General features: G+C 40.3%; 1 protein-coding gene and 1 non-coding gene across 5 annotated transcripts; both read left to right on the top strand.

Moving 5' to 3' along the window:
* HAUS6 (HAUS augmin like complex subunit 6) lies at positions 1-27,985 on the top strand. 4 transcript variants are annotated; one of them, XM_084834567.1, is made up of 17 exons: positions 1-473; positions 1,709-1,804; positions 2,820-2,898; positions 3,926-4,058; positions 10,503-10,650; positions 11,325-11,390; positions 11,826-11,880; positions 12,031-12,204; positions 12,834-13,027; positions 13,913-14,042; positions 14,616-14,718; positions 17,153-17,246; positions 19,900-19,960; positions 20,883-21,068; positions 23,023-23,158; positions 24,417-25,397; positions 26,184-27,985. In XM_084834567.1, the coding sequence occupies exons 1-17, from the start codon at positions 346-348 to the stop codon at positions 26,189-26,191; spliced, it is 2,772 nt and encodes a 923-aa protein (XP_084690693.1). In that variant the 5' UTR covers positions 1-345; the 3' UTR covers positions 26,192-27,985. The 4 variants fall into 4 exon arrangements, with proteins under 4 accessions (XP_084690693.1, XP_084690697.1, XP_084690694.1 ...); XM_084834568.1 differs by having other exon boundaries at positions 111-473; positions 2,820-2,908; XM_084834571.1 differs by lacking the exons at positions 24,417-25,397; positions 26,184-27,985 and adding an exon at positions 23,494-23,622.
* LOC146352633 (small Cajal body-specific RNA 8) lies at positions 19,700-19,829 on the top strand. The gene has a single exon (XR_014788697.1).

Genomic DNA, 27,985 nt, shown 5'->3' with positions numbered 1-27,985 from the left:
GTTTCCCCACCGGGATAGACGCTGCCGGCGACGTAAAGCCTTTCTGCGGGTTTTGATTGGAGGATGCGCCCCTCGCTCAGTTATGACGTATTCCCTCCGCTTCGATTTCTGTTTTGGCGGTTTAAGCAAAATGGCGGCGTGCGAGGCGACGGTGACGAGATAACTGAAGCGGCGTCGGGAAGGACGTGAGAGGGCTGGCACAGAGGGCGGCTGCGAAAGACTGACAGAGGCAGAGAGGCGAGCGCTTTGGGGCATCTCCGCTGGCCGTTTAGTCGGGCCGCTGCTCGTGGGTACTGAGGATACGCACCAGCCGTTTAACCGGGCTGCTCCGACTACGTTGCGGAGATGAGCGCGCAGCTTCCGTCTCTTGCCTGGGAGAGAGAGCATCTCTGGCGCTACCTTTTGGCGCTGGGCTTCGACCCCACACGCGCCGCCGCCGCCGGGAAAATTTCCACCCATCTCCGTCTGGGCGTGTGAGTACGAGGGAGGCGTGGCGTGGCGTGGCGTGGCCGCTTTGTGGTTAGGCTGGCACCCATTGGTTCTCTGCCCTCCCCCCGCTGATCACTTTTTAAAGTTAATATTTATTTAATGGATGTATTCATATTGGATTAATTTATTCACTTCCCGCGCCTTCAACTCCCCAAGAGGCGGAAACTCGGTAGGAAGCTAGGTGTGGATGCTCCACGGACTTACTCTATTATTATGTCATTTGTCTGTGAGGTGGTTGCTCCCTTCTTAAAAGTCAATGCTGCTGTACCATGAAGACTTTTGTAATGGGCGGAAATAAAGATTGAAATACTTCCCATCTCCGCATCTCTTAATAAGAAATGCTGTTGTACGCTGGGTGTATGTGTTGGACAAGTGTGGCTACTGGGCCAGAAGTGCTGCTTAAAATTGGACAAATCTGTCAGAGGTGTTTGGCCTGGTAGAGGCCAGGTGATATATTGCCATGGGAACTAAAGTTAGCCAGTTGTTCTTTATATAGGATAGTATGGAGAAAAGGACGACTATGTTAGCTGCCTTAGATTCCTTGCGAGAGGGAAAAAAGGTGGGGTATAAATGTAAAAAATAAAGAAATAAAATAGGGTCATTTGGTGGAATGCGTTGAATAGGAAGAATCATCAGAGAAGGGGGCAGACCTTCTCTCCCCTTCCCCATACCTAAGCGTGTGGTAATCTAGTTGTCTGTGTGTTTAGATTGTCTGACTCAAGCTGCAGTTTCAGAGGGAAAGACAGAACTGAATTTTGGGGCTATGTAAGCTAACAGTATTTTGGGATACTGGCTGTCTCCATAGAAATTTGAGGTGAGGACAGTGGGCTTTGGCTGTCAGAATATTTAAGCTGAGCTTATGCCAGTGCTCAACCTGTATGTTTGTAGATAAATGCAAATATGACAAAATGCCAATAAGTCTCCATTGATCTCCTTCCAAATGAAACCAAACCTGGTTAAACGCTATGCCCCTGGCACTTCTCAATGCTTGGAGAAGTGGGGTGGATGTACACAGTGTACATCAATGTACACTGAACATCCATGTACATGTACACAGTGACATCCATGTACGTGTACATTCTCTTGAAGCTGTTACAGGACTCCTCCTAGGGAGAAAAGGAGGCAGTCCTGCTGGGTTCCCTTGTATTGTGCATGGGGTAATGTTTTTCCTTTGCATTGACATTTGTTTCAAAGTTATTCTTCCTATCTTTTTTTAAAGGAACTTGTTTGATAAACCAAACAAAGATGCATTTCATATCGTTGCATGGTTCTTGTTTTCAAACCTGGACCAGTCACATTGTAATGAGATCTTCAGGTGAGTGTCATTTTCCTCTGATATCATTAAACAATGTTTATTACATAGGTCTTTCAAAAGGCGTTCCTTATTAAATTTATTCACTGAGATATACAACGTTTGGCTGGCCTTGTTAGCCAAGCCAAAAATTGTGGTTGTGAGGACCTGGGTTGGTCTTGCACATCTGCGCTCTGCTACTTGGAAATAAGTTCCACGATGTTCACTGAGAATTGTACACAGAAGAAGGTGTATAAGATTGCAGCCTAAAACAAGGAGTAGGTGCAGCAGATTTTTAAAACAAGAGATAGGTTTACCAAAAATCATTATCCTGGCAGGTCAAATTCCTGCTTGAATAAAAGTGTCATAACTAGTTGATGGAAGGCCAAGCGTGGACCAAACAAACCTCCCATGACAGGAAGTTCTGTAATGTGGATTCTAGATGCTTCCATAGAGAGGGCTGTCACCTGTGTCTTGACCACTTGTGGCTCTGTCACTGATGGGACATGAAAAAGAGCCCCTCCAGCAGATATTATAAAGTAGGCAGGCTCATATGGAATGAGACTGTCTTGGGCCCAAGCCGTTTAGAGCTTTAAAGGTTATGACTAGCACCTTGAATTGTGTTTCGAAATGGTCTGGAAATCAGTGCGGCTGTTGTAAAATAGATATGTGCGTCCAAGGGCGAGCACCCACCAAAATCCTTACTACAGCATTCTGGAGACTTCAAAGGCAGCCCCATGTACAGCACGTTGTGGTAACCATAATATGGCACTTGTTTTTTGGCACACCAGAACTAGTGTGGTATCATTTAGTACTATTAGAACCAGCCTCAAAGTGCACTGCAACTGTAAAATATGTAACTCTACCATGTGTGAGGCACTTCTAAGATTATGTACAATAAACATGCAATAACTTGCTAGTGCAGATGCATTCAGACAACACCAAGAACCTTTTGGATTGTGAAATTGTGAGAAGGATATGTCTGATACCTGAAATGTTTGCTGAAATTCTCCTCTTTCCTTTCCCTGGGAATGGAAAGATTTTGTTTTCCTCCCATAGATAAAAAGGCAGACTCTGAATTCAGGAAGCAGTGTTATGAATGGTTAAGAAGAATTTCAGTAAGTATTGGTAAGAATGAAAAGGTGTCCACATATTTGTCCCTTATATGTTGCTGTATGCCTATGTATGTGATAGTTATAAAAATTACCTTCAAAATTTGTGCCCTGACCTTCTTGACAATGGGGGAGAGAATTCTCTTCTCTTAGATTATTCTGTCTGCGCCTTTTCACCATCCAAAGCTATTAAGCAGCTAGGAAAAACACAAGTAATTCAGGATGACAGTAGAGGAGAATTCAAAAGAAGGAAACACCTTGAGGAGAGCCAGAAGACAGTGTGAAGGACAGAAGGGTCTCCCCTCCCTTGTTTGCTCCCTTAACTTGGTTATTCACTTAAAGAGGGGCGAGGCTGCTCACCAGCCCGAACAGTAGCTGGTCAGTAAAACTTGTTGTCACCCAGGATCAGAAAATTAGTATATCTCTTAATTGTTGTTGTTGTTGTTGTTGTTCAGTCGTTAAGTCGTGTCTGACTCTTCGTGACCCCATGGACGATAGCACGCCAGGCCTTCCTGTCCTCCGCTCTCTCCTGGAGTGTGCTCAAGTTCATATATCTCTTAATACTCTTTTGTTTAGTTCTCATTTGGATCCTTTTAAAATATGGTGAGCATAATCCTATGCTTGGAGCATGTGGGGTTGGAGTTAAAACACATATTGCGAGCATGAAGGTACAACTTATGCAATCATACTGATTGGAATCCAGCACAACAGAAGCTGTTACTCTAGTGCTAGTCCTTGCCATGACATAAAGGTAATTTGGTAGGGCACTTCTGTGGCACAGAGGGGATGCGGTATCATGCCCTGTGAGTACCAGGTTGGCTTCTTCACCTTGTGAAGAAGTCTCAGGTTGTGGTAAAGCCAGGCATAGTGCCTCTTCTAGCAAGGAAGTCAAAGCTGTTTGGTTCTGTTCTGTTTGCCAGTTGTATTGCTTACAGCGAATACAAGTAGGCATTAGTTAAAAATTAAAATGAGGTTGTACTGTAGTCTGCAGTTCACTTTCTCAAATGTGTTCTTAATCCATTTAATTCTCTAGGAAGAATGCGGAAACAACTTTCCTCCGGTTGTTGCATCGTTATTCCTTTCCCCTGGTGGACCTAAGTTCATTCATCTAATGTTCCACTTTGCAAGATACATCATAACGCATCATGTTAAAACAGATTCTGCAGGTAAACCATAGTGCATGATATTGTTCTTGAAATGCTTTCTCTTTGAGGATGGCACACACTCTATTTTGGAGGCATTTGTGTTGTTAAGGAATTTTGCCACATAAATGACCTGTTGCAGAGGGGCAGAGCTTGGACGCTGAAGGGAATTGTGGTGTGATCTTGGAGCTCCCTGCACTCAGGAAATATTTTAAGCCAAGAAAGATTATCTAAAAAGAAAGTAGCTCCTGGAAACAAAATTCCAGACAGCCATTAATGAATCTATCAGGGAGAATGGAATAAAATACATCTTTAAATCAGCTATAAAGCTTATTATTATAGCTTATGATTTATAAGCTATAAGAAGTTGAGATTGGTGGAATGGCGGTATCAAAAGAAGAACTGACCAAGCTATTAGCAATACTCAAACAAGATTTATTGACTGCTTGGAAGGAAATACTGGAAGATAAATTGGACCAACTGCAAGAGAGGATGAGAGAAACAGAAGCGGCAGTTCCGGAGAATACAGACAGACTCGACGCATATGAGGTACAAATTAAATCTTTAAGAAAGCTAATTGAAGAAAATAGCTTAAAATGTGAAGATCCATCCAATAGAAATCGTAGGAAAGATGTGTGTATTTGTGGAATTATGGAGACTGCAGAACGAGAATCTGTTAAAGAATTTGTAGTGAAATGGTTTACAGAACTATTGCCTGCATGTAAAATACAGATGGACGAACTTGAAAGAGCTCATCGGGCACTAGGACCCAGAAGGTTAGAAACAAGCGTTCCACGAGATATAATAATTTGTCTTGTAAACTTTTCTTTAAAGGAAAAGATAATGAAAGAAATACGGCTAATGAAAGAAAGTATATGGATGTGCCTGTGATGTTTCTACAAGACTTAGCACCAGAGACGCTACAGAAAAGGAAAAATCTAGTCGCATTTACAAGAAAACTTTGAGAAGAAGGAATTAAATATTTCTGGGGCTTCCCTTTCAAACTGACAATAATATATAAAGGGAAAACATAGCTGGTAACAACTAAATTTGGGATCAAGGGACTGTTCTGAGAGTTAAAGATAGAAATCCCAGAAGAAGAAAAAGGGCAAGAAAGGACTATAGACAGATGTTTCAGATGGCAAGGGGGAGAAGATGTGGCGGCCGACTACAAGCATAAGAGGAAATAAGAAAGAAAAAAAATAACAAATGTTTTTATAAAAGAGTTAAGGGAGCAGCCACAAAAAAAAATGAAAGGAATAAATATGGATTGAGTCATAAACAGGAAGAGATAAAATAATTATCGGCAAAAAAGGAAAAGAAAAACAGAGGACGAGGGAATATAAGGCAAGGAGCCAGTTTAGGAAGAAATAAGTTGGCTGACCACCCCAGAGAGGATAAAGAAGTTTAGTTATCCTCTCATATTGTTCCACTTTTGCTCTTGTCTGCTTGTGTGTGTGTGTGTGTGTGTGTATGTATTTCTGTCTCACAACTTTTCTCTCTAAATCTGTCTAAATATTCTGTGTGTTTATATAAGAGTATTGTGACACTACAGCGATAAGCTTTGGAGATAAGAGTAGGGAGGAGGAAATTAAAAAGAACTGAAGGTGACATTGGCTCTTGGAAGCAGGAGCAAAGAACCTTTCAGGAAGGCGGGAGGGGGGAATTAGGAGGGACTGGAAATAACAGGTAGCTTTTAGGAGAAAAAAGTAGAAGAAAACTTAAAATATGGTACAGTGGAGATCTCTGAATATAAGAGGAGAAGGGGGTTGGGTAAAACAAACTTGAATGTATAAATTGATATGTGAAATGAAGCCTGAGATACTATTTTTGCAAGAACTCCACAAACCAAAAACAAATAGTGAGATGAGCATCAGACAACGGGGATATAAATTCTTAGCGCCAGGATCTAGAAGAGCAAAGGGGGTGGGTGGGGATATTAATGAAGAGATAAATTTTCAATTAAAAAGAATGATGAAAGATAAAAAGGGAAGATATATATTTGTAGAGGGGATATATAATAAAGAGTTAGTAACATTGGCATCAGTATATAGCCCTAACACGAATCAATTAAATTTTCTACAGAAGATCTTAGCTAAAGTTAACAGTTTCTCAAAATCAGAAAAAAAATCATTGCAAGAGATTTAAATTGGAATCTTCAGGGGGCAACACAAGTGGGTGATAGGAAACGAAGGAGTGTGTTAAAGCAGGACCGAAGAGTATCCAGTATATGGAGATTTAAAAAACAACATACCCAATATTTATGATGCTTGGATTAAAATAAACCCTAATGACTATGGTCATACATATTTTTTAGATGTATATAAAAGTTTCAGTAGGTTGGACACAATTTTAACGGCAGAAACTTTCTTACGAAGACTTATAGAAGTAACAGACCATGCCCTAATTAAAATGTATGTAGGTATAGACCAAGAAATTAGAAGGGATTCTATATGGAGATTGAATCCCATATTATTAACTAAGGAAGATATTAAAGCTAGGATGAAAAGGTATATAGAAAGATATTTTGAAGAGAATAAAATGGGAAACAGTTAGATGGGAAGTGGACAAAGCAACAATACGGGGAATGTATAAAAGAGCTAAGTTTAATAAAAAGGATAAGGAGAAAAAGGAGACACTGGATCAATTAGTACTGCTCCATTAATTAGCAGATTAATGGAGCAGTACAAGTACATTGGTCAGGCTAGAATCAGAAAAGAAATGGAAAAATTGAAAGAGAGGCATTAGAAATAAATAAAACCACGATAGACGTGTTATGTCAAGCAAAGGTATGAGTTTACGGGAAAAAGCTCAAAATTGTTTGCGAACAGAGTGCAGAAAAAGAGAACTAGGAACAGAATTTTAGGTCTGAATACAAAAGAAGGAATTAAAACATATGATCAAAAGGAAATGGGAAAATTATTACAAAGTTATTATAAAAATCTTTATGAAGGGAAACAGAAATAAAGCAGGTTCAGGAATATCAAGACAAAACAAAATACCCCCACTATAAAAGAACAGAAACAGTTATTAGAAGCTGAAATAGGAGAAGAGGAGATTAAAGAAGCTATAAAAGAATTAAACAATAATAAATCACCAGGCCAAAATTAGTTTACAGGTGAATTTTATAGAGCATTCGTGGATGTCTTGATGCCACAACTGAAGAAATGATATTGGGAAATACAAGAGGGGGCCCCACTTCCGAAAACATGGACACAAGCTATAATAACACTGATACCCAAATTAAACAGAGATAAATATAACCTGGACTCCTACAGACCAATCTCTCTACTGAATGTGGATTATAAGATATTTACTAAAATATGAGCAAAACGCCTGAAAGAAGTTATTAATGACTGTATAGGTTCAGATCAATATGATTAAAAAAAAATAGATTTATTGCAGATCTAATTAGAAGAATATTTAGTATGATAAATATTTGTAAGACAAGAAAGATCCCGGTTGTAATAATGACACTTGATCTTTACAAGGCATTCGATATGGTTAATCCAAAATTTATATTAAGTCTGCTAAATAAGTATAATATGGGGAATAAGTTTAAACATATAATAGAGGTGATATACCTACAAACAACAGCAAAAATAAGGTACAATGGATTAGAGACAGAAGAAATAAGGCTTAATTCAGGAACAAGGCAGGGGTGCCCCCTTTCACCATTTTTGTTTACAATGGTAATTGAGTTTCTGGCTAACAGAATCAGGGGAAATAAAGATGTTAAAGGGATACTCAAAGGCAAGAGAGAATTTAAACTAAACCTCTATGTGGATGACATTTACATTAGTAAATTCAGAAAAGGGAATAAAGGAATTGATAAGAGAATTAACAGAATTTCAACAGGTGGCAGGACTAAAGATAAATACAAAGAAGTATGATTTGATGTGTTTGAATATAGGACCACAGGAACAAATAGAAATTTCAATAATGGCAGGTATTCCCTTAGTAACCAAAGCGTTTAGTTATTTAGGAGTTCAAGTCCCTAAAAGACAGAAGAATGTGCTGAAACTAAATTATGGGAACCTATGGAAGGAAATAATGACATAGCCAGATGAGAAAAGAGAAATTTAACACTTTCTGATCGGATTATGACTATAAAAATTATGGTATTACTAAAATTTACTTATCTTTTTAATGTGCTTTCACCAGAAATTCCATTTAAAAGGTTTGAAACATGACAAAACAGCATAGAAAAATTTATTTGTAAGACTAAAAGGCCACAAACAGCAAAGATGTTTAGATATAGATCTATGCAAGAAGGAGGATGGGGTATACCACACTTTAAAACTTATTATGATGTGCACCAATTAAGACATACATTAACAGTAATGAAGGAAGGGGTGAGGGTAAATTGGATAGAAATAGAAAGGGAATTGATGGGACTAAAAGAAGAAGAATTACAAAATACGTTATATGTTAAAAAGTATATAAAACAAATAAGAAATAATGGAAGTAAAATAAAAAGATTATTAAAAGTATGGAACTTCAGGAAAGAGAAACGAATGCCAGGGGTTTCTCCATTAATACTGATTTGGGTGCACCTAGGGTTTGATATAAAAGGGAAAGCAGTGGGGAAAAATAAGCTGAAAGAAATAAGAGCCAAATGAGAAATGTTTATGAACAGCAGAATCCTATAATAGAAGAAATATGGAACAATTGTGTACAAAGTATGCAGAATGGCATGGTTAGTATGGATGCAAATCAGTAAATTCATAAGAATTAGAAGGATAAGAAGGCAAAGTACAAGAGATTTAACAGAATGGGAAAATTTGTAGATAATTATCAGTTAGGAGAAAAGGGTATAATAACCCAAATATATAAAATTTTGATAAAGCAGGACATAGGGGGGAATGTCACAATGAAGCAGATATGGGAAAGAAATATTGATGAGGGGATAGAGGAAGAAGACTGGAAGCCCTTTCTCTTCCAGGATGGCATGTGCTCTATTTTGGAGGCATTTATGCTGTTAAGGAATTTTGCCACATAAATGACCTGTTGCAGTACCCCTATATGTTGCAGTGGATGCTAAGATGTGCTGGGGAGGCCCCTGTAAAAAACGTGGAGTGTGTTGTACAATACATCCAATGTTTTGCTGCTGCTAGGGAAGATGTGCTTGGCTACACCTTACCCTTCATGCACCCATACATGTTCTTGTTCAGCAGAGATGCCCCATGTTGTCCTGGTCTGGTATTGTGCAGTATCTAGCCTTACTGCTAGGTGAGCAGCAGTAAGGCTAGATGCTTTCACTCTCTCATTAACCCATCCTGCCAGCTACTGATGTAAAGAACAAACGGGCATGGGTCAACTTATAGGAGGATTCCTCTAACAAAACAGTAAGATTCAAATGCTTCATAAGGCAATACAGGACCAGCAAAACATGAGACATCTTTGCTGGTCCCAGGCACTCCATTCTCCCCATCTGGTTTTGGGCCTGAAAGACCAAGGAAAAGTGTGGTTGCATGGAGGTAAGTTGTAAGCAAGCACAGTTTATGCCATTGCACAACATCATCCCTGACCACAGGGCATGTCAGTTAAGGCATCAGCCTTAGGGTGCAATTCCATCAGGATAGCTGTAAGCCTCTGAACTCGGAGGCTTACGGCCATCCAATGCAGAGCAGGAGGAGCAGAGGCGATCTTCACCTCCATCCTCCCTGCTCTGCATTTTTGCTAGATGGGTGTTTTCACTTGTCTAGTTGAGGTGCCTGGGAAAGGGAGGGAGAGGGATGGAGGCTGGGGAGCCCTGGGGATATGGTGTAAGTCATCCCCTCCCCACCCACTGGCATGCTCCTTTCCCTTCCTTCTGAGGTCAGCATGGTTTTCTCCGTGCTGGCTGCAAGGGGGAGGGGAGCTTGCACTCCTGGATCCAAGGTTGGAGCACTGCCTCCAACCTCTGATCTAGGAATCCAAACTATCCTATGGGTCACCAGACTCTGTCTAGGGGCCCATAGGATTGCTGTCTCCGCTTCCCATTTCCTGGCTTTGTGGAGCTTGAGTGAACATGAGATAAGTTTAATTTTGGTCTTAAACTAATGGGTTTGTTTAATTATTGAATTTCTGTCTGGCTCTGAAAAGGTTGAGATTTTTGCATCTCAGAGGAAAGGGGTAGGAAATAGAGTGCTAAGCAAGCATTACTTAGAAATATTACCATATTTTACGGCATTTTAATTTGTTGTCCTATGACGATTTTTGAATTTTATCTTGTTTTGTAAACTGTGTTGGAAGCTTTGCTGAAGTATGATATATAAATCTTTAAAATAAATACTGTATGCATTTGCATCCTTTTTTCATTCAGTGCCTACAGTTGTATGTAAGGGTCTCTTAGTGTTCACTTGGAGAACAGACTGTTAGTTCTGGATTCAAGAGGCCCAGAGGGCAGAACAAGTTTAGAAGGGGTGGGCGGCCCCAAGCACAAAGATTTAAGAAACATTGGAAAATGTACTCCTTTCATACCAGGTGCTGGCATACCTTATCCAGAAGCCATGAACTCTAGATCTCCAGACAGGAATATGGCAGCTGCAAAATACCGTGTGGTACATAACAGATTTTTACGGAGTCTACAAAAGGAAGATTTGATAATTCAAGAAATTCAGAAAAAAGCACAGTAAGTGGCGTTTGTACAAATGAATGTAATGTGTAGATTCTAGATTAATTGGCAAGGCTCTTGTTACTGCTGAATATCTTGTTTTTACATTTTATATAGAAAGTTGCAGTCATAAGACACAACTTGGGACAACTTAGATAGATCACCACATATTTGAGATGATTTTGTCCTGTCCACATAGAAAAGGGTGTTCAATGATGAAAAAGTGATTGCATTCATACACCCTTCTCAGTAGCTTCCAGGGAGTTGTTATCTTAAAGCTGTATGTTACTAAGGACAGTAATGTAGAGTTGTATCTTGTTAGCCCCTCCCACCAATGGGATAACTTCTGTCAATGAAATGAGGAGGGCAGGGTATTACCCCTCCTCCTGCATGAGCTTCCTGTATGCCCTCAAAAACTGCTCTGGAGTGCTGGGCAAACGTCAAGCAGTTTAGGAGGAGAGGAGGGAAAAGTCCCATCATATGAGTAGAAGTTTGCTTGTGCAACACTGGATGTCATCCATGGGAAAAAACATTTTATATTTTAAGCCTTTTGTGTTTCAAGCTTAAGTGATCCAGAAAAGAAATGCTGTTCTTTTGTTTCCCAGTACCTATTTACTGCCAATAGATCTTGGGTTAACTTGCATTTACATATCTTTAACTGTGACTCTTAACCATTACTCTTCTGTTTACAGGCTTTTCAGTAAACTAATAAGAGATTTAAGATATGAAAATGCAGATCTGGACAAACAGCTCCAAAAGTAAGTGTATTGTATTAGAAATTTACAAACATGAACAAGCTATCTAGGTTGCAATCCTGTGCATTTTAGATAGGAAAAAGTCCTACACCTCCCAGCGTTCCCCAGCCAGCCATGTAGGTTGGGGAAAGCAGGAAGTTGTAGGATTTTTTTCTGTCTAAACATGCATAGGATTGCGCCATTAAGGTCTTTTCCCCATGATTGTTTTCTTAATGCTTTTGCAGTACAATGTTACGTTTGATGCATATAACAGGGTGTGAAATGTGGGAGAAGGACACTTCATGTGTGTACAGGGTGTTTTGTGTTCTGTCATGCCTGATTCTTTAGTAGATAAACCACTGGCAAAATGCATCAAAATACATGAAAATGTTTTGACTAGAGTATTCATATTATTGGTAATAACATTTACATTTTTTTTATTTCTTATTGCTTGGGTAGAATGGGAAAAAATGTTGGTCACAACCAGAGTAACACAGCGGAGAAAATTGAGAAGGTGAGGATCTTTGTCCATATATTTCCAGCTAGGACAGTCCCACCCACCCCCATCCCCAACACTGATCTTTCCTTACATGCTTATTTCTGCTTTGTCAAGGTTTCTTGTTTTTACTTTCCCCTCCTCCCTCTTTTCTCCATTATCCCAAAGGTTCGCGGTTTATGGGCACCAATAATGGAAACACTTAAGCTTCTGCAAAAAGAAAGAGAAGTTGTAGATTCAGTACTTAAAGGTCATGTTGACCAGTATGTATTGGATGGCACAAGTGTTGCTGTCAGTGTTCCAAGGCCTCTACTTGAAAAAGTTGAAAAGGAAATCCACAAAGTAAGTTTCTTACCTGTACCTCTTCTTACCTGTCCAGATATTCCACTATCTATACAGTTTCATTTTATGCCTTGTCTCCTGTCACTTTATTTAGTTGTCTGAAATTGGTTGTCAAATAACTATTGAGAGGGTAATTTTGTTAAGTCAAAGTATATGGGAACCGTGGGTTCATAATCAAGGTTGAGTATCTGGATTTGTGCAAACATAAATCAAGGAACTCCATTTTAATAGCAACGCTTTTTGCATGTTGGCTTTAACCCTAGATAGAGCGCACCTCATGTGGTATGTATGGGGAGTCCTACTTAATTTTATGTATGACTGGATGTGCATCTGATAAAGGGAAACCAATGCAGTTGGGGGAAGCTTCATGTACACATTGCAACTCTGACAACTGTAATAACTTACTTGATTGTGGAAAAAGGCATAAACAAAACCTTCAGCCATAAATAAAGGATGCAGGCACGTCTGATCTCCTTAACTGAATATAAATAAACCATGGTACTCAACCTACTTGTTTTGCATTATTCACTATTCCTTTATACTGAGTTCAGTTGTTGAAAAGGGGAATGGGGTCTTAAGACAATATGTTTATGTATTAAGCAGTTCTCCTTTGTTTTCAATATCTGAAGCTGCATGTAGGGAATGTATATGAAGCAGGAAAACTAAATATTTTAACAGTCATCCAGTTACTGAACAAAGCCTTGGAAATGCTGATGCATGAGCGTCGGCACATTGACAAGAATGCACTAAAACTGGATCTTCAGTACCTTGAAGGAAAGGCAAAGTTCCAGAATGAGATTTTATTGGGGCTGAAATCACTGAGGTGAGCTCAGATGTCTGAGGCATGCATATTCTTTTCTGTGGGTACAGTCTCATTCCAAATGTTCTCTGTGCAGACTTTGCTTACTGGGCCAGTTAAGATGTAACAGTCTTGATCTGATAAACCATAGTTTATCAGACCAGGACTGAGCTGTGCACTCCCTTCTGTTAAGCACCCTAATTAAGTTCTTCTAGGGTTTGCTAAATCACAGTTTCCCAATGTCATCCAAACCAGAAAACTGTGCCTTAAGCAATTCCTACATACCAGGATCAATTTGTTATCTGTGGCTTAACAAGCCCTATAAGGTATTGACTTAAGATGCATAGCAGAAGGCATGAGGAAGCATGTGGGTACATACTGTAGCTTATCTGCACCAGGCCACTGAATGCCTTTCTCCTATGTGGTTTGGTGGCTGGATTCTTTTTAAACATATTCATGTTCATAGTACTGCTGCTGAGGCATAATCAGGACTTATACCCTACTCCTGTCATTAACCTGTACTTGGTGCTCTTTAATTGACTGTTGGTAATGGGAATCATTCCTGCTTTTCAGATCGCTATTGGCTAAAAATCTATTAATCTGGGAACTGTGTTTAAATTTTTAAAATAGAGACTTGGTTTTCTTGAGCATCTTTACAGCTTCAGATTTTTGTAAGTGAAACATGCATGTTGTGGTTTTGCAGTTTCTTCTTGATTATTATACTTATGGATTACAACTAAAGCATAGCCAGGGCATAGCAAAAAATACTTTTGACGGCCACTGTATATTTATAATGAAAGGAATACATTTGAATAACAGGTAAAACTCGTTCCTTTTTAAATCTTGGTTTGCTTAAATAAAATCCTTAACATCAACAAGGAAATATTTTGGATATTAAAATTCTTACAGGCAAAAATTGAAATCTGAGGATCACAGATCAATAAGCCGATCAATTGCTGAAAAACAACAAGAATGGGATTTGAAGTGGGAAAACTATCTTGGCCAGTCACCTTTTCATTTAATTAAAGATCCTAATCCTGTAAGTATCTACCTAGAGAGAGTGGAAGGAGATAGAATGGCTTGTGCTGAGCAAGAATAAATGTCTGTAGTTCAAAAGGTTTGTATCCAATGTTAGTCCCGTTCATTTTCTTGGGTCTACTCTTAAGTAGGACTCACATTGGATACAACTCAAAATGTTTGCTGTAATTATTTGAAACAAATTGGCCTGTGCAAACTCCACCCCTTCTCACTGTGCTAATTTGTTAAGCTAAACACAGTTCTAAGGTCTTAGTTATTACACTGGTAGAACCTTTAAATAATTTTGTCATGTTTAATGCTGTGTGTTTGACTATTTTAAACAATCAGTCTTATGACCCCTTATTATAAGTTTCCAATATTAATCTTATAGGATTGCTCAAATCTTTATTCCATCTGGTAACTTGTATCTTGTACCTTGTATACTAAAACTTAAAGACAACGTTTTAGACTTGGAACTTTTTAGACTGGTTATAAAATGTTCATATTTGGTATGAAAAGAAGTGTTTGAATATCAAGAATCTTAATAAAATTCAAAGCTAAAAACATTCTTAAATGTGGATTTTTTTCTCCTAAGGCACTTGACTTATTACCAGCTATGTCTCCCCTTTCTTTTACTCCTGCTACTGAGGAAGCTTATAAAAACAGTGTCTTCTGCCAGTACCCTGCATCAATTCCAGGTAAGCCTTAGGAACAGTTTTTTCCAGTCCATCCGATACCCTTATCCGTTGAATATTAGAGGTTGTCAGCTGCCTTTCTGACTTGGATTCACACAACCTGATGGGCAGTAGCTTTGGTAATAAATGATTAATTATGGAATGTCTTGCTCCCATAGCCACTTCTCAGAAATGACAATTTGTAATATCTTGGTTGATTACACCTTTTAAAAACGGAAGCTGTGCATAAACCTAAATGGATAATTTAAAACACTAAACAGGGCTCCATTTAAGTAGCTTCTGCATACTAGCAGGATGAAGTCAATTTCAAGTGTATGTAAGTGACTGACAAAACAGAGGCTCCACAATACCTAATAAAAACTTTTAAAAGTAATTTAGCCTTTGCTTTAAGCCTGTGACAAATTAGGTTTCAAATAAGGAGAGACACCCTTCCCTTCACAATACTGTTCCCCCCTTGAAAAATTGGTCCTCCCCAGCCACAGTGAGGCTTTTAAGAAGGCTCCATTGGTGCCACTATTGGAGGCTTTTTAAAAGCCTCAAAGCAGTGGGGAAGGATGGTGTGAGAGAGTGATTGGAGGTTGGGCAAATGTGTTGGGACCGCATGCAAGCAGTGGCATGGACCTGTCTGATGTTGGTATGTGGTCCAAGATACGCTTGCCCAGAACTAATTTGGCCTTTGGGCTGAAAAGTTTCCACGCCTCTGTGTTAAAAGAGTACACTTATCTTTTAAAACTGAATCATGGCCATATATCGAACATTAACATAAAGATTGATTTTTCTGCATAAAAGAGGACTATAGGAAAAATATGATGAGAGTATAAGCATTGAAATGTAAAGCTGTAATCCTATACATATTTACCTGGGAGGATGGTCCATTGAACTCAGTGGGCGGCTTTACACGTCACGCTAAGCCACCTTGTGAAGAAGCCATGGTGGATTGGTTGTTTGCTGAACAACCCACAGTATACCTGACAGATGATTGGGCTTGCCATGGCTTGTTCTCCCCCTCAGTCCTCCAGCCGCTTCGGCATGTATCCCAGGCACCTGTGCTGCAGAACCCATCTTGTCTTCTCTTCTCAGCTCCCTCCCTGCTACCTTTTTTTTGTTCCCTAGCTTAAAAAAAAAATCGGTGCTTCAGGAGAACACAAATGGGGTGATTTAAAAAATAAATTCCTGTTCCTTCACAAGTGTGTAGGAGCACAGGTTCGCCTGTCCAGTATGTAATCTTGCTTTGTCAATTTCCTTGTACGTTTCAGCTGCCAAAGGGAGTGCAGAAGTGAGAGAAGTAGGTGTGCCAAAAGGGCAGGGGCAATATCTCTCTGCAATATAATCCTCTCACTTTTAAGTGTTGAACTTGACATTTGTCAGTGTCCCCCTCCCACTCAACACTTCTGTGGGTTGCCAGCATGTCCAGAAAGGGGAGATATTGGCTCCTTGCCTTTTTGTGGCTTCTTTTCAGAGCAGTTACTGCTGCATTTGGGCACTGAGGCTGGAGGCAGTGCTGATGAGATTGTGAAGACTGGCACAGGCTTTTTTGCCACTCTTGCCAAGCGGCTCTGTAGCCAATCCTGGCAACTCATGATAAATTCGTTCTCCTGGGTTCAGATGACACAACAACCCACCATGGCCATGACCAACTCTACAACATACCATGGGCTCTCAGGGTGGCTTGTTCATGAAAATTAAGCCACGCTGCAGAGAATGCACCAGGTTGGGATGACACAATGTCCCGCTGTGGCTAGGTGCCTATGGTGGGTTGTTGTGACATGCGAACCCAGTCTACAGGATGTGTGAGTAGATAATATATCTGATTGCACTTCAAGTCATGTCACTTATTATTGTGGGTTTTCATACTGGATTCAGGTACTACTAAGACATCACAAACAGTAAAGTGCAGGAGCTAGCATCCTGTATCTCATTAGGATCCTCCACTGAGTCCATATTTTATCCTTTCCAACTACCTGAGTTCTTCAGTGGCCGCATTTGGCTTAATTAGCTGAGACATGAACAAGCCTTTTGGCTGCACACACACACAGCCCTTTTGTTCTTATTTTGTGCCAGCGGGTAAACTAGGAAATCTTCCATTAACTATAGTTTCCAGTTTTTTCCAAACTTGTAAACTATTTCAGAGCAAGCCGGGATATTGAGCCATGGTTTGAAGTTGGGTTAGCATCCTGTCTCATTCTGAAGCTGTTAACCATAGTTTTCTGTTTTGGATGAAATGGGGACACTATAGAAGATTTCCTGGTTTGTTTGCTCCTTTGCACGAGCCTGCAACAGGGCTGCATGTTCAGCCAAAAAACTTGAGGCCGTATTTATGCAGTGGGAAGTGTTAGTGTTATTCTCTACTAAATATAACAATTCATACTTTCTCTGGAAGTATGTTAAACATGAGGCTAAATTTTGATTCCCTTAAAAAAAAAAAAATGTGTTTCAGACTTGACCAAAAAGAATCTTCAGACAAACAAAATTGAGAGGACTGGTAAAGCACCAGGAAGTCAAAATAGTTCAACTGTGGTCATCGCAGAGAGGTATGCCTTAATATGACCTTATGCAGCAAAAGGAGGGTGTGTGTGTGTGTGTGTGTGTGTGTGTGTGTACAAGAATGAGGTGTCGCTACACATTTCAGGGTCTCATATTCTGTTCTCATGACGATTAATAAAAATGTAACTGGAAACATTGGATCTTTAACTTTTGATGTAAATCTAGTTTTGACCTCAAAAGCTCTTTAGCATATCCTGACAATTAATTAGAGAATGGCTTCCCTTTCTGTCATTCTCACTATTTCTTTGGGTCCCTGAGGCATCTAGGTCCAATGGGGATAGCAGCAGAGATGAATCTATTTAGCTTGGCTTCCCCTCTAGTGGAAAGCTGACCTCAAGGAGGGGATTGTCCTGCTACTGCTCCTTTCAAATGTGGGAAGCATCTCTGGAGAATGCCATTCTCTCAACAGCTTGAGTTATGTATGCTGTTCTCTAAAGTACTTGCGCTTAAAGTCTTTTGAGCCACACATTCAGCTGACTTTATGTAGATCGGTATTGTGTCAGCTATACATGTGGTTCATCTTCTTCCCTGATAGTTCCAAACGGATAGAAGTAGTTGTGATCTTAAACAACTATCAGTAGTTGATTCTAATAGGAGAAAAATTACTGTTATAAAATTTAATTTTAATATCTTGTGCAGAAAATGGTACTGGCTCCTAAAGTGGCCTTAATCATGAACTGATAATGTGTGACTTGCTGTTGTGTCTAGAGATTTTATGTAACCTATTAAAAAAAATATACAGTCAGGGCCAGAAATATTGGAACAAGGATAACTGTTTTGGCAGTTGGCCTCTGTACACCACCACATTGAAGTTGAAAGGAAACAGCCAGATGGGAGCGAAGTCAGGACTTCCAGCTGTAATTCAAGGGGTCTGACAAAAGTGGGGCACTAACCATTCGGGAAGTACAGCCAGTGGCATACACCCTCCCCCATCCTTGGTGGTTCATAAGTAATGGAATTAATGGCTGACAAACAGCTGCATGGCCACGTGTTTCCTGGGTACCCCATGACCAGTCAAGCAGATAAAACGCCTGGAGGTGGTTCTGAGTGTTACATTTGCATTTGGTAGCTGTTCACTGGAACTCCCAACATGAGGTCCAAAGAGGTGTCCATGCGAGTGAAGGAGGCCATTATTAGGCTGAGGAAACAACATAAACCCATCAGAGAGATAGCAAAAACAGTGGGAGTGGCCAATACAACAGTTTGGAACATCCTGAAAAAAGAAGGAATTAACTGGCAAGCTCAGCAACAGCAAAAGGCCTGGAAGACCACGGAAGACAACTAAAGTGGATGACCGCAGAATTCTGCTCATGGTGAAGAGGAACCCTTTCACAACATCTAGCCAGGTCAAGAACGCTCTTGAGGAGGTAGACATGTCATTGTCAACATTTACAGTCAAGAGACAGCTTTATGAATGTAAATACAGAGGCTTCACAAGGTGCAAACCACTGGTAACGCTCAAGAACAGGCAGGCCAGATTAGCCTTTGCCAGCAAACACCTAAAAAAGCCTGCCTAGTTCTGGAATAAGATTCTTTGGACTGATGAAACCAAGATTAACTTGTACCAGAATGATGGGAAGAGAAAAATGTGGAGAAGGAAAAGAACAGCTCATGATCCAAAGCATACCACATCATCTGTCAAACATGGTGGAGGCAGTGTTATGGCATGGGCATACATGGCTACCAATGGAACCGGATCACTGGTGTTTATTGATGACCTGACTGCTGATAAAAGCAGGAGGCTGAATTCTGAGGTGTATAGGGCTATACTTTCTGCTCAGATTCAGCCGAATGCTGCCAAACTGATAGGACGCCACTTCATATTGTAGATGGATAATGACCCAAAACATACAGCAAAAGCTACCCAAGAGCTTCTGAAGGCAAAGAAGTGGGATGTTCTTCAATGGCCAAGCCAGTCACCTGATCTCAACCCAATAGAGCATGCTTTTCACTTACTGAGGACAAGACTGAAGGCAGAAAGACCCACAAACAAGAAGCAGCTGAGGGCAGCTGCAGTAAAGGCCTGGCAAAGCATCTCGAGGGAGGAAACTCAGCATTTGGTATGTCCATGGGTTCCAGACTTCAGGCAGTCATTGACTGCAAAGGATTTTCATCCAGGGATTAAAGACGATCCTTACGTTTGAAATGATGTTGGTTTGTTCCATTACTTATGAGCCACCAATGATGGGTGTGTGTGTGTATGCCACTGGCTGTACTTCCTGAATAGTTAGTGCCCCACTTTTGTCAAACCCCTTGAATTACAGCTGAAAGTCCTGACTTCGCTCCCATCTGGGTGTGTTTCCTTTCAACTTCAGTGTGGTGGTGTATGGAGGCCAACTGCCAGAACAGTTATCCTTGTTCCAATGTTTCTGGCCCTGACTGTACTGTGAAGCATATACTGGAGCACATTTTGTTTTGTTTATGTGTTGCCGTATACATCTGGGAGGCTGATACTCAAATAGAGAAAGTACTACTCTAGTTGACACAAGCTCTCCCTATAATAAAACTGCCTTTTGATGACCGGGATGAATTGAGGGAAATTGTAACGGACAGATACGGGGCACACAACTTTCAGTAGCTGAACAAAAAGGTGCATTCTTTCATCAGTATACATCTAGTAATATTTACTACTTTTTCTAGGATTGTTACATCCTCTTCTAATCTTGCTACAGAATCTGGAAACAGGATACCTTCTGAAAAGGTAACCTATTAGTAGCTTATGAATTCTTGAAGAGAAGTTGAAGAGTGTACAAAAAGCTTTTTGTTGTTCAGTCGTTAAGTCGTGTCCGACTCTTCGTGACCCCATGGACCATAGCACGCCAGGCCTTCCTGTTCTCCGCTCTCTCCCGGAGTGTGCTCAAGTTCATATTCATTGCATCGGTGATGCTATCTAGCCATCTCATCCTCTGCCGTCCCCTTCTCCTTTTACCTTCAATCTTTTCCAGCATCAGGGTCTTTTCCAGTGACTTTTCTCTTCACATTAGGTGGCCAAAATATTTCAGCTTCAGCTTCAGTATCTGTCCTTCCAATGAGCACTCAGGGTTGATTTCCTTTAGGATTGACTGATTTGACCTCCTTGCAGTCCAGGGGACTTGTAGATGTGGAACAATGGAAATGTAGGTTTTCTTCAATGTTCACCCCCCTTGTACGTCATTTATTTATTTATTTATTTTAGTGCATAGCAGTACTGGAGACATTCACTTATGTGGTTTTCTATGGTTTTAAAATGTAGTTTGGCTGTCCTCTTTCTAAGTCATTGGGAACTAATGAAACCTGCTACAGACAGAAGAAAGTTCTGTGCATGAACTGAATGGGAACTCAATGACAGTTGCTTCCAACATAATCTACTTTTTATACTTTAAAACTGTACGTGATGAAATATGGCCTAGATGCTATTGCATCATAACATCTCTTACCTGCTTAGAAATGCCAGTTGTTGGAAGTCTTAAGTAGTGGCAGGCCGAATCTTCTCTTTTACTTGGGAATAGAATATCATTAAGATTTGGGTAGCCATGGGGGTGTTGGTAGTAGTGATTAAATCTGCCACTATGACAAATTGTTTAATACGACAGTCTGTATCTGTAAACCCATCCTTGATCATGTGTGTAATTTTTTTTTTCCAGGGATCAAATGCTGAAACTCCCCAAAGGACAACAGAGCAGTCTCATTTTCAAATCTTGAAATACAAAGGAAGAAATCCTAGACTACTAGAAACTGAGAAGAAAAGACAAGCTGATATGTTAAGAGCACCATCTTCAGTTAAAAGAGAAGATCCTCTTAAGAAAGCACAAGAACAACTGGCAGAAGAGGTGAGGAACACTTTAATGTCATTCACCCACTATGATTAATACTAGAAATTTGCCACAACTTGAGTTTTTTGGTTCACTATACGAATTCAGTAAGTATAAAATCTTTAAGTTACCCAAATCTAGACTATTGTCCACTACATTGAATTCAGAAGTTTATAGGCAATGGAAATCAGTCTTAATTTTTGACTCATATTCTTCCTCCTGATCTGTCATTTTTTAGATTGTGAGGCTTTGAGCAGGTTCTAGTTGGAGGATCTATATGAATAAATAATAGTAAGGAAGGATCAAATTAAGGGAATAATAAAAATTAGGGCTGCTTCACACAAGACAGATTTGCTTTGTATATTTATTTCATTGCATGAACACATGGCAGAAAGCTATACATAGTGAAATAGGCAAGTATGTTAAACATTGTGACACAGGTTATTTTCCTACACAAACATGTTGACAGAGTTCCTACATGGATAACATGTTTGTGTAGGAAAATAACCTGTGTCATGATGTGTAACATACCTTCCTATTTCACTATGGATAGAAATCCACAGTCACAGCTTTCTGCCATGTGTTCATGCAATGAAGTAAATATACATAGCAAATCTGTCATATAAGACATTATATGAAATAATTGTATTAGGATGCAAATTTAGCTATGCCATTTTTAAGCTTTGCAGTAGTGTGACTGTTATCAAGCTACTAAGTTGTCTGTTATGGGTTTTATATCCAGTGGGTTGGTTCTGCACTGATGTTCCACCAACAGAAGAATTCCACAGGCAGAGTGGGACTTCTGCATCTCCTCTGCCCTTCCCGGCAGCCCTCCCACATGCCCTCCAAATCTTAGCTGGAGGAGATGTGGAGGTTGCATGGTGGGGCTGCAGAGGGAGAGGAGAGAATGCGGAAGTCCTTTTTCACAAGTGGTACCCTTCCACTGACAAAAAGTTGATTCTGGATCCAACTCAGTATATTTTAACTTCAGGATCATAGCTGCAGCTTGCCAGCTCATCTCAAGGCTGTTACCCTTCTAATGCAGAACTTTCAGCAGGTGACAAAAAACTAGTACCTACCTAGATAGTTTCAATACTGGAAGCTCTGAGCTGAGGAGGACCCTAGGTCAGACCTAACAGGAGGAAAAAGTACTTGTTACTCAGCTTTGCAGGGGGCTAAGTCAGGGTTGGGGAGCCTCAGGCTTTGGGTTCCCCAAATGGCCACAGTGTTGCCCTGGTCCCACCCCTTTCCCCCCCAACCACCAATCGTTTGGTGGTTTCTTGACTTATATGCAGTTTTTCCCCATTCTGAAAGGGTGAAACGCCTCTCCTAATTAATGGGTGTACGGATTTTGTTAAATCCACCCCATCTGTGTTTTGTGGATTGTCAGGTGTCTTTCATTCTGTTGTCTGGTCATTGACTGATTTGGATTTTTTTATAAGGAATGTACACGAATTTCATTTGCAAATGTGCACTTGTGCAACCCCCCACCCTTCCAAAGATTAAAAAAAAAACGGCTGAATCCATGCAACGTGGATAAAGCCAGTCTGCCATGGAATCCACAGGCTGGATCCATAGAAATCTGAACTCATTTGAATCCATAGTGGATTTCTCCAACATCCCTATTCTTAAGGCTTAGATACTGGCAGTGAGAACTTTAAGCTACAGTGCACTGGCATATTTTTGTATTTTTGGCCCCACTGCTTTTGCCTTTGGCCCTGCCCACCACTGGAATGCGGCTGCTGAGAGTTTCTCTGAAAGCGAATTAGGGCCCTTAGGCCAGGGGTTGGGAACCTCTTGTAGCTCAAGTGATCTATACTTTTTTGTTGTAGGTTTTATTAATGCTGCTGTTAAATACTTCCTTAGAAAATCAATTTTTAAAGTCCTATAGTATGTTAGAACTGGGCTTGAAATCCCATTATTAGAAAAGGGTTTGTCTCTCTCAATCCTTGCTATGTATGTGTTCGTGTAGGTAGCGGATGTAGTAGCATCTGATTCATCCCAGAACACTGGAGGAAAAGGAAAACATTTGGAGGACCTGATTGGCACCTTAATCTCAGATCCTTTCTTAACAAGGAAACAGATTCCACGGACTCCAGAAAATCTGAGTGAGTATCTTTAATATGCTATCCTTTCGTAATATATAGCTAGAGATCGTGCCATGTCAGAGTTGGTACTTTTGAGGTTGTGTGATGCAGGAATGTTTCAAGAGGTGTTCTCTGGGCCAGGTGGAATGGGCACTATGCTAGGTCTTCAGCCAAATAGTACAGTGCTTTGGTCAGCTATGATCATTCTTCAGTCCTAACAACTGCCAGATGGAAAGCTTTTTCACTGGTACTCCGATGTTGAGCTGTGATGGCAGTTGATGCCCTCAGGCACACTGACCAAAGAATCTGCTACATACACTCCTACCCTTCCTACTTCTGACCATTTTTCTTCAAAGGGTCAGGATTTGACAAGCAGAAGCTATCATAGCTATCCCACTGCCCCTGGAGGCTCCCAGTTTGAACTACCTGACTCAGTGATGGTCTAGTCTTCTATATGTGACTGGCGATGTTCCATCTGACAACTCAGAGGATTAGAGGCAAATTGGCTTCAACTGTTCCGGAGAAGAGTCTGATAACTTCTGCGTTGGCCTCTCAGGAGTGATCTGCCACAGTGAAATTCCATCTGAAAAGAAACACTGGCTGTCAGGGCTCAATTGTGAGCCCAACAAGATAAATGCAAGGATTCTCTCAAGTAAGCCTGCAGAAAGGCCCCAATATTTGATAATGGCAAGTGGCAGCTCTGGTTCCAGGCTGCAAAGGTCAAAGGTCTGTTCCAGATCAAACTTTTAATATCTGGTAGTTTCTAAAAGGGGCAGTTCTTACCAGCCTTCAACTGTGCACAAATCCCGACATGGCAAGGACTGTGTGAAATCTAATTTATTGTACAGTGTAAAACTATGGTATTAGGCTATACATTTGGCACCCTGAGAATCCCACCCCCCTTTTTTAATAGAGTATATTTCTTGCCATTATGGCTGCAAGAACTAGCTTGATATTGTGTGGGCAATTCCTGGCAAAATCTCAAACTTGGAGGAAGAGGGAAGTCTTTCCACTGGTCAAAGGTAGGGCTTCAACAGGTCTCCTCACTGCTTCACATGACCGTGTAGGTACTACTCCTCTAAGGAGCTCATATTTAAGTAGCTGGTGACATTGTATGCAGTATTGGTGGGCTGTGTGGAAGGAAGCTGTGGAGCCAATATTTTCTGTACTAATTTGTTTCAAAGGTAGCATTAACTTAATTGCACTAGTAATGTATGTAGGGGGTGGGGGATGGACTGGAACACAACCTCACAATTAATTTTTTTAAATTCAATTTTAGTTACTGAAATTAGAAGCTCTTGGAAAAATGCTATTCAAGTTGAAGAATCCTCAGGTGCAGAATTGCATCATAGTGAAGCAGCAAGAGATGTACCACGGGATACAGTCCCTGCATTTAGAAACCGAATAGATTCAAGTATGGCATGCTTTATGTCTTCATGCATATCTGATACAGCAGAATCTCCATTCCTTAAAGTGCCATCTCCATGTAGCTTTCAGCAGGTGGTTATCGGTCATAGTGAACTGCCAACCCAAACAGCTGTTGGGCCACTGGACGATATGTTTTGCAAGCAAGGACTAACAAGTACTATTCCAGGCATATGTGTAACAGATCATCCAGAACTACTCGTCAAGACTATAAATAAAAGTGTGAGTGAGCTGGATCATGGTCCAGGGGACAGTATTGCAACAGAGACTTTGTCTCCTTATGCGGGTCAGAATTTTTCAACGCGTACAACTCTGTCATGGGATGCTTCTCAGATAGTAAGTGGCATTAGTTCTGATAGCCGTGACGTTATCCAACTGGGCATACTTCAAGAAACTCTCCCAGAGGAAGCGGGATCCATAAGTCTTGATAGTTTTAATGATTTAGAGTCGGATGAAATAAGAGAAGAAAACTCCAGAGACAGCAAAGCTTTGCCAGATTATGTGTCAGGAAATGAGCACAAATTGAAAATCCAATCTATTCGGAGCCGATATGAAGCTCTGAAAAAAACTGTTCTTGAAAACTCGTCTTCTAGAAAGCAAATTCCAAGGTGCAGGTCAGAGTTCAGTCTCACACCAGTGAGCCTGGAAACTAATGATGTGCTTAGTCCTTTGGGAAAACGCTATGCATTGGATACAGAACTTGTCAAGACACCATCACGCGTGACTCTTCTTGAAAAAAAGATCCCTGTGTCCCCTCTAGTTGCATTTTCTCCAGTACAACTGAGAGAGAGGTCAGGTGCACAGGATCGAGGAGACCTGTTTAATAAACTGAAGGGTTAGTGCATATCTGATCATGCAGATAGAAATGTCTCATTTTCTGTGTATGGATGTGTGTTTGCTTGGTATTCCTCTTTCCCAGTGTGTGACTTCCAGCACTTTTTTATCTTGAGTAGAGGCAGAAGCTGGGGAGTAGCAGTAAACTGCTGGTACAGTCCTGTAAGGTATTAAATAGCTTGCATTTCTCCTGTACTCTTTCAGGCGCAAGTAGTGTGCAGTAATAGCTATGTGAAGGAGCAATAGTTGGGTGAAATGACTTGTGTACACAGGCCAGGAGCCAAAGAACCACACAAATACTTTTATACATCCAAAGTGGCTTCTGGTTTGTTTTTCTATTTCTTCTCCACTCCCCCAGCAAGCCTCATTGCAAATAGCTCTTTAAAATGTTGGGGCTTTCCAGATCAATTTTAGATAGTAAGGGGTCCTCTGGCTCCTACTGATGGAATGTCTCTGGGCACAATATTGGTGTTGTTGTTTTTTTAAATTCAGGGCTCTTGCATTAGCTACGTGTGCAGGGGTAGAGATTTCTCCATGTTGAAGTCTGTTCCTGCATGTGAAACATATTTTCTAGATCATGGCCATACCGTTATTCTTTATATAATCTTAGCCAGAGAATCCATAAAAAACCCTTCTCTCACTACTTGAAGTTTAAAAAAAATTGAAAAATGATTGCTTTGGAATAGAATACATAAAAACACACATTTGAAGTCTTCAGTGTCCTATTTTTAGGAAAGTTCAAAAATGAAATAGATTTTTAAAAATGCTATGTGTGTTTCTTTTTCAGAAAAATAGTGTGAAGCTGGATACAAAAGAATCTTCACCTGCAATGATTAGTAAAGATGAAACCATTCCATGCTTATATAATAATGATGCACTGACTTTGGATATAACACTTGTACTTAAACTTGAGAAGTATTTTTTGCAACTCTTACACTTATTTAATTGAGATGTTGGTGTTAACCAATGCTAATCCTGACTAGGTTTGTTGTACACTCCCATTGATGTTGAATTTCCTTTTATTCTGTTGATCAAGAGATGCTGATGAATTGAGGTCATTTCAAATTAGTCACAAATGTGGAATTGTAAGTGTCAGAGACTGTAGCAGTAGAACAATGAATGTGTATTAAGTGTCCTTCCTAAACAGATAATAGCACATTGTTTCAGATTGTGAAAGATAAATCTTGCTCTTAACTTTTTAGTATGCCTTTCTAATTAAGTGTTCTTGTAAATAATTGGGTAAGCCAATTGCCTATTCATACCTCAGTTTTTCCCCATGTAGGAATCTAGGGAAGTTTGAAAATAGTCTTAATTACTTAATTACTGTTTTTTCTCTTGATACATATCCTTGCAAGGTGCCGTAATAGGTTGTCATGGAAAATGAGCTCCATCTTGTTTGATGGCTCTTCTTAGCATGTCTCTGCCATAATCTCTACAAACCCTCTGTGCTCTCACATAGCGTAGAAAGTACACATGCATAGGGTTCCAACATGCATAGGGTAAAGCTATGAAGATCACAGGGATTCAGTTTTTCTACTCCACTCAATTTGTCTGCCCTAAACTAGGTATGTAATTGCCCATCATCAACATGTAAGAACTAATATCAGAAATGGGGACCTTGTGACATCAGAACTCTTTTGCCCAAACATAACATGGCCAAGTAGAAAATGAGTTGAATTCTAATAACTGATGTCTTTTCTTAAAACTAATGTTTGTCTTAAAATATTTATTGTTCCTTCAAAAAAAAACTGATTACCATAATAAACTTCCCTCGCTGAAATCTTCTGATGTTCCCCCCCTCAACTCTTTTGAAGAATGGAATGAAACTTATTCAAGTCTATGGAAGAGACCCAACTTGCATGTTATATTCACATATTTTCTCCCCTTCTTCAGCTTATGGGGAGTGCTCTTTTCATAGGGCAGTATCCAAGTGGGCCATTGCATAAGCAGGGACCACTACCGAATCCATTCTGTAAGCAGCACACAGTGTTTGCATAATGGGGATTTAGCACTTCCTCTAGGAACCAGAAACACTTGTTTCTGGAACAGGGGAGGTTGGCAGTGCTCGCGTAAAGGAGCTTCACCGACCTGTCCTGATCCAGAAACGAGCATTTCCGCTTGTTTCAGGGCTTCCGAAAGGAAGTACTAAATCCCCGTTGTGCAAACTGTGGGCCCTGCTTGTGGAATGGCCCACTTGGATACTGCCCACTGTGTAGCTTCTTAGCTGTGAAGTTACTGCTCCACAACAGCAGCAACTCTGCATGATCAAGGAGGTAGAGATTCTTTTGGAAGTTCTGACTATAGAAGTAGCTGTTATTGCAGCATTCAGTCAATTACCTGCTTGCATGTTGTACTACAGTATTCAATCACTGCCTGGTTCACACACTGCACTGGTCGCACAAGTTGAACAATGGGCTGTGAAAAAAAAATAGCTGCTAGTAATGTGTGTGACTCTGCCATTGGTTATACTTGTGGATAGTTAATGTTGGAATGTGTCTGGAATATATTGCTGAATTATACAATACAAAATAGCTTCCAGTTTGCTGCATCGAAACACAAAGAAATGCATTAAAGTTATTGGGCAGCTGC

Source organism: Heloderma suspectum, chromosome 2 (genome assembly GCF_057233095.1).
Source record: "Heloderma suspectum isolate Gila_16-S chromosome 2, 16-S_ref, whole genome shotgun sequence".
Taxonomy (NCBI): domain Eukaryota; kingdom Metazoa; phylum Chordata; class Lepidosauria; order Squamata; family Helodermatidae; genus Heloderma; species Heloderma suspectum.
This window is presented reverse-complemented; position numbering and strand designations above follow the sequence as displayed.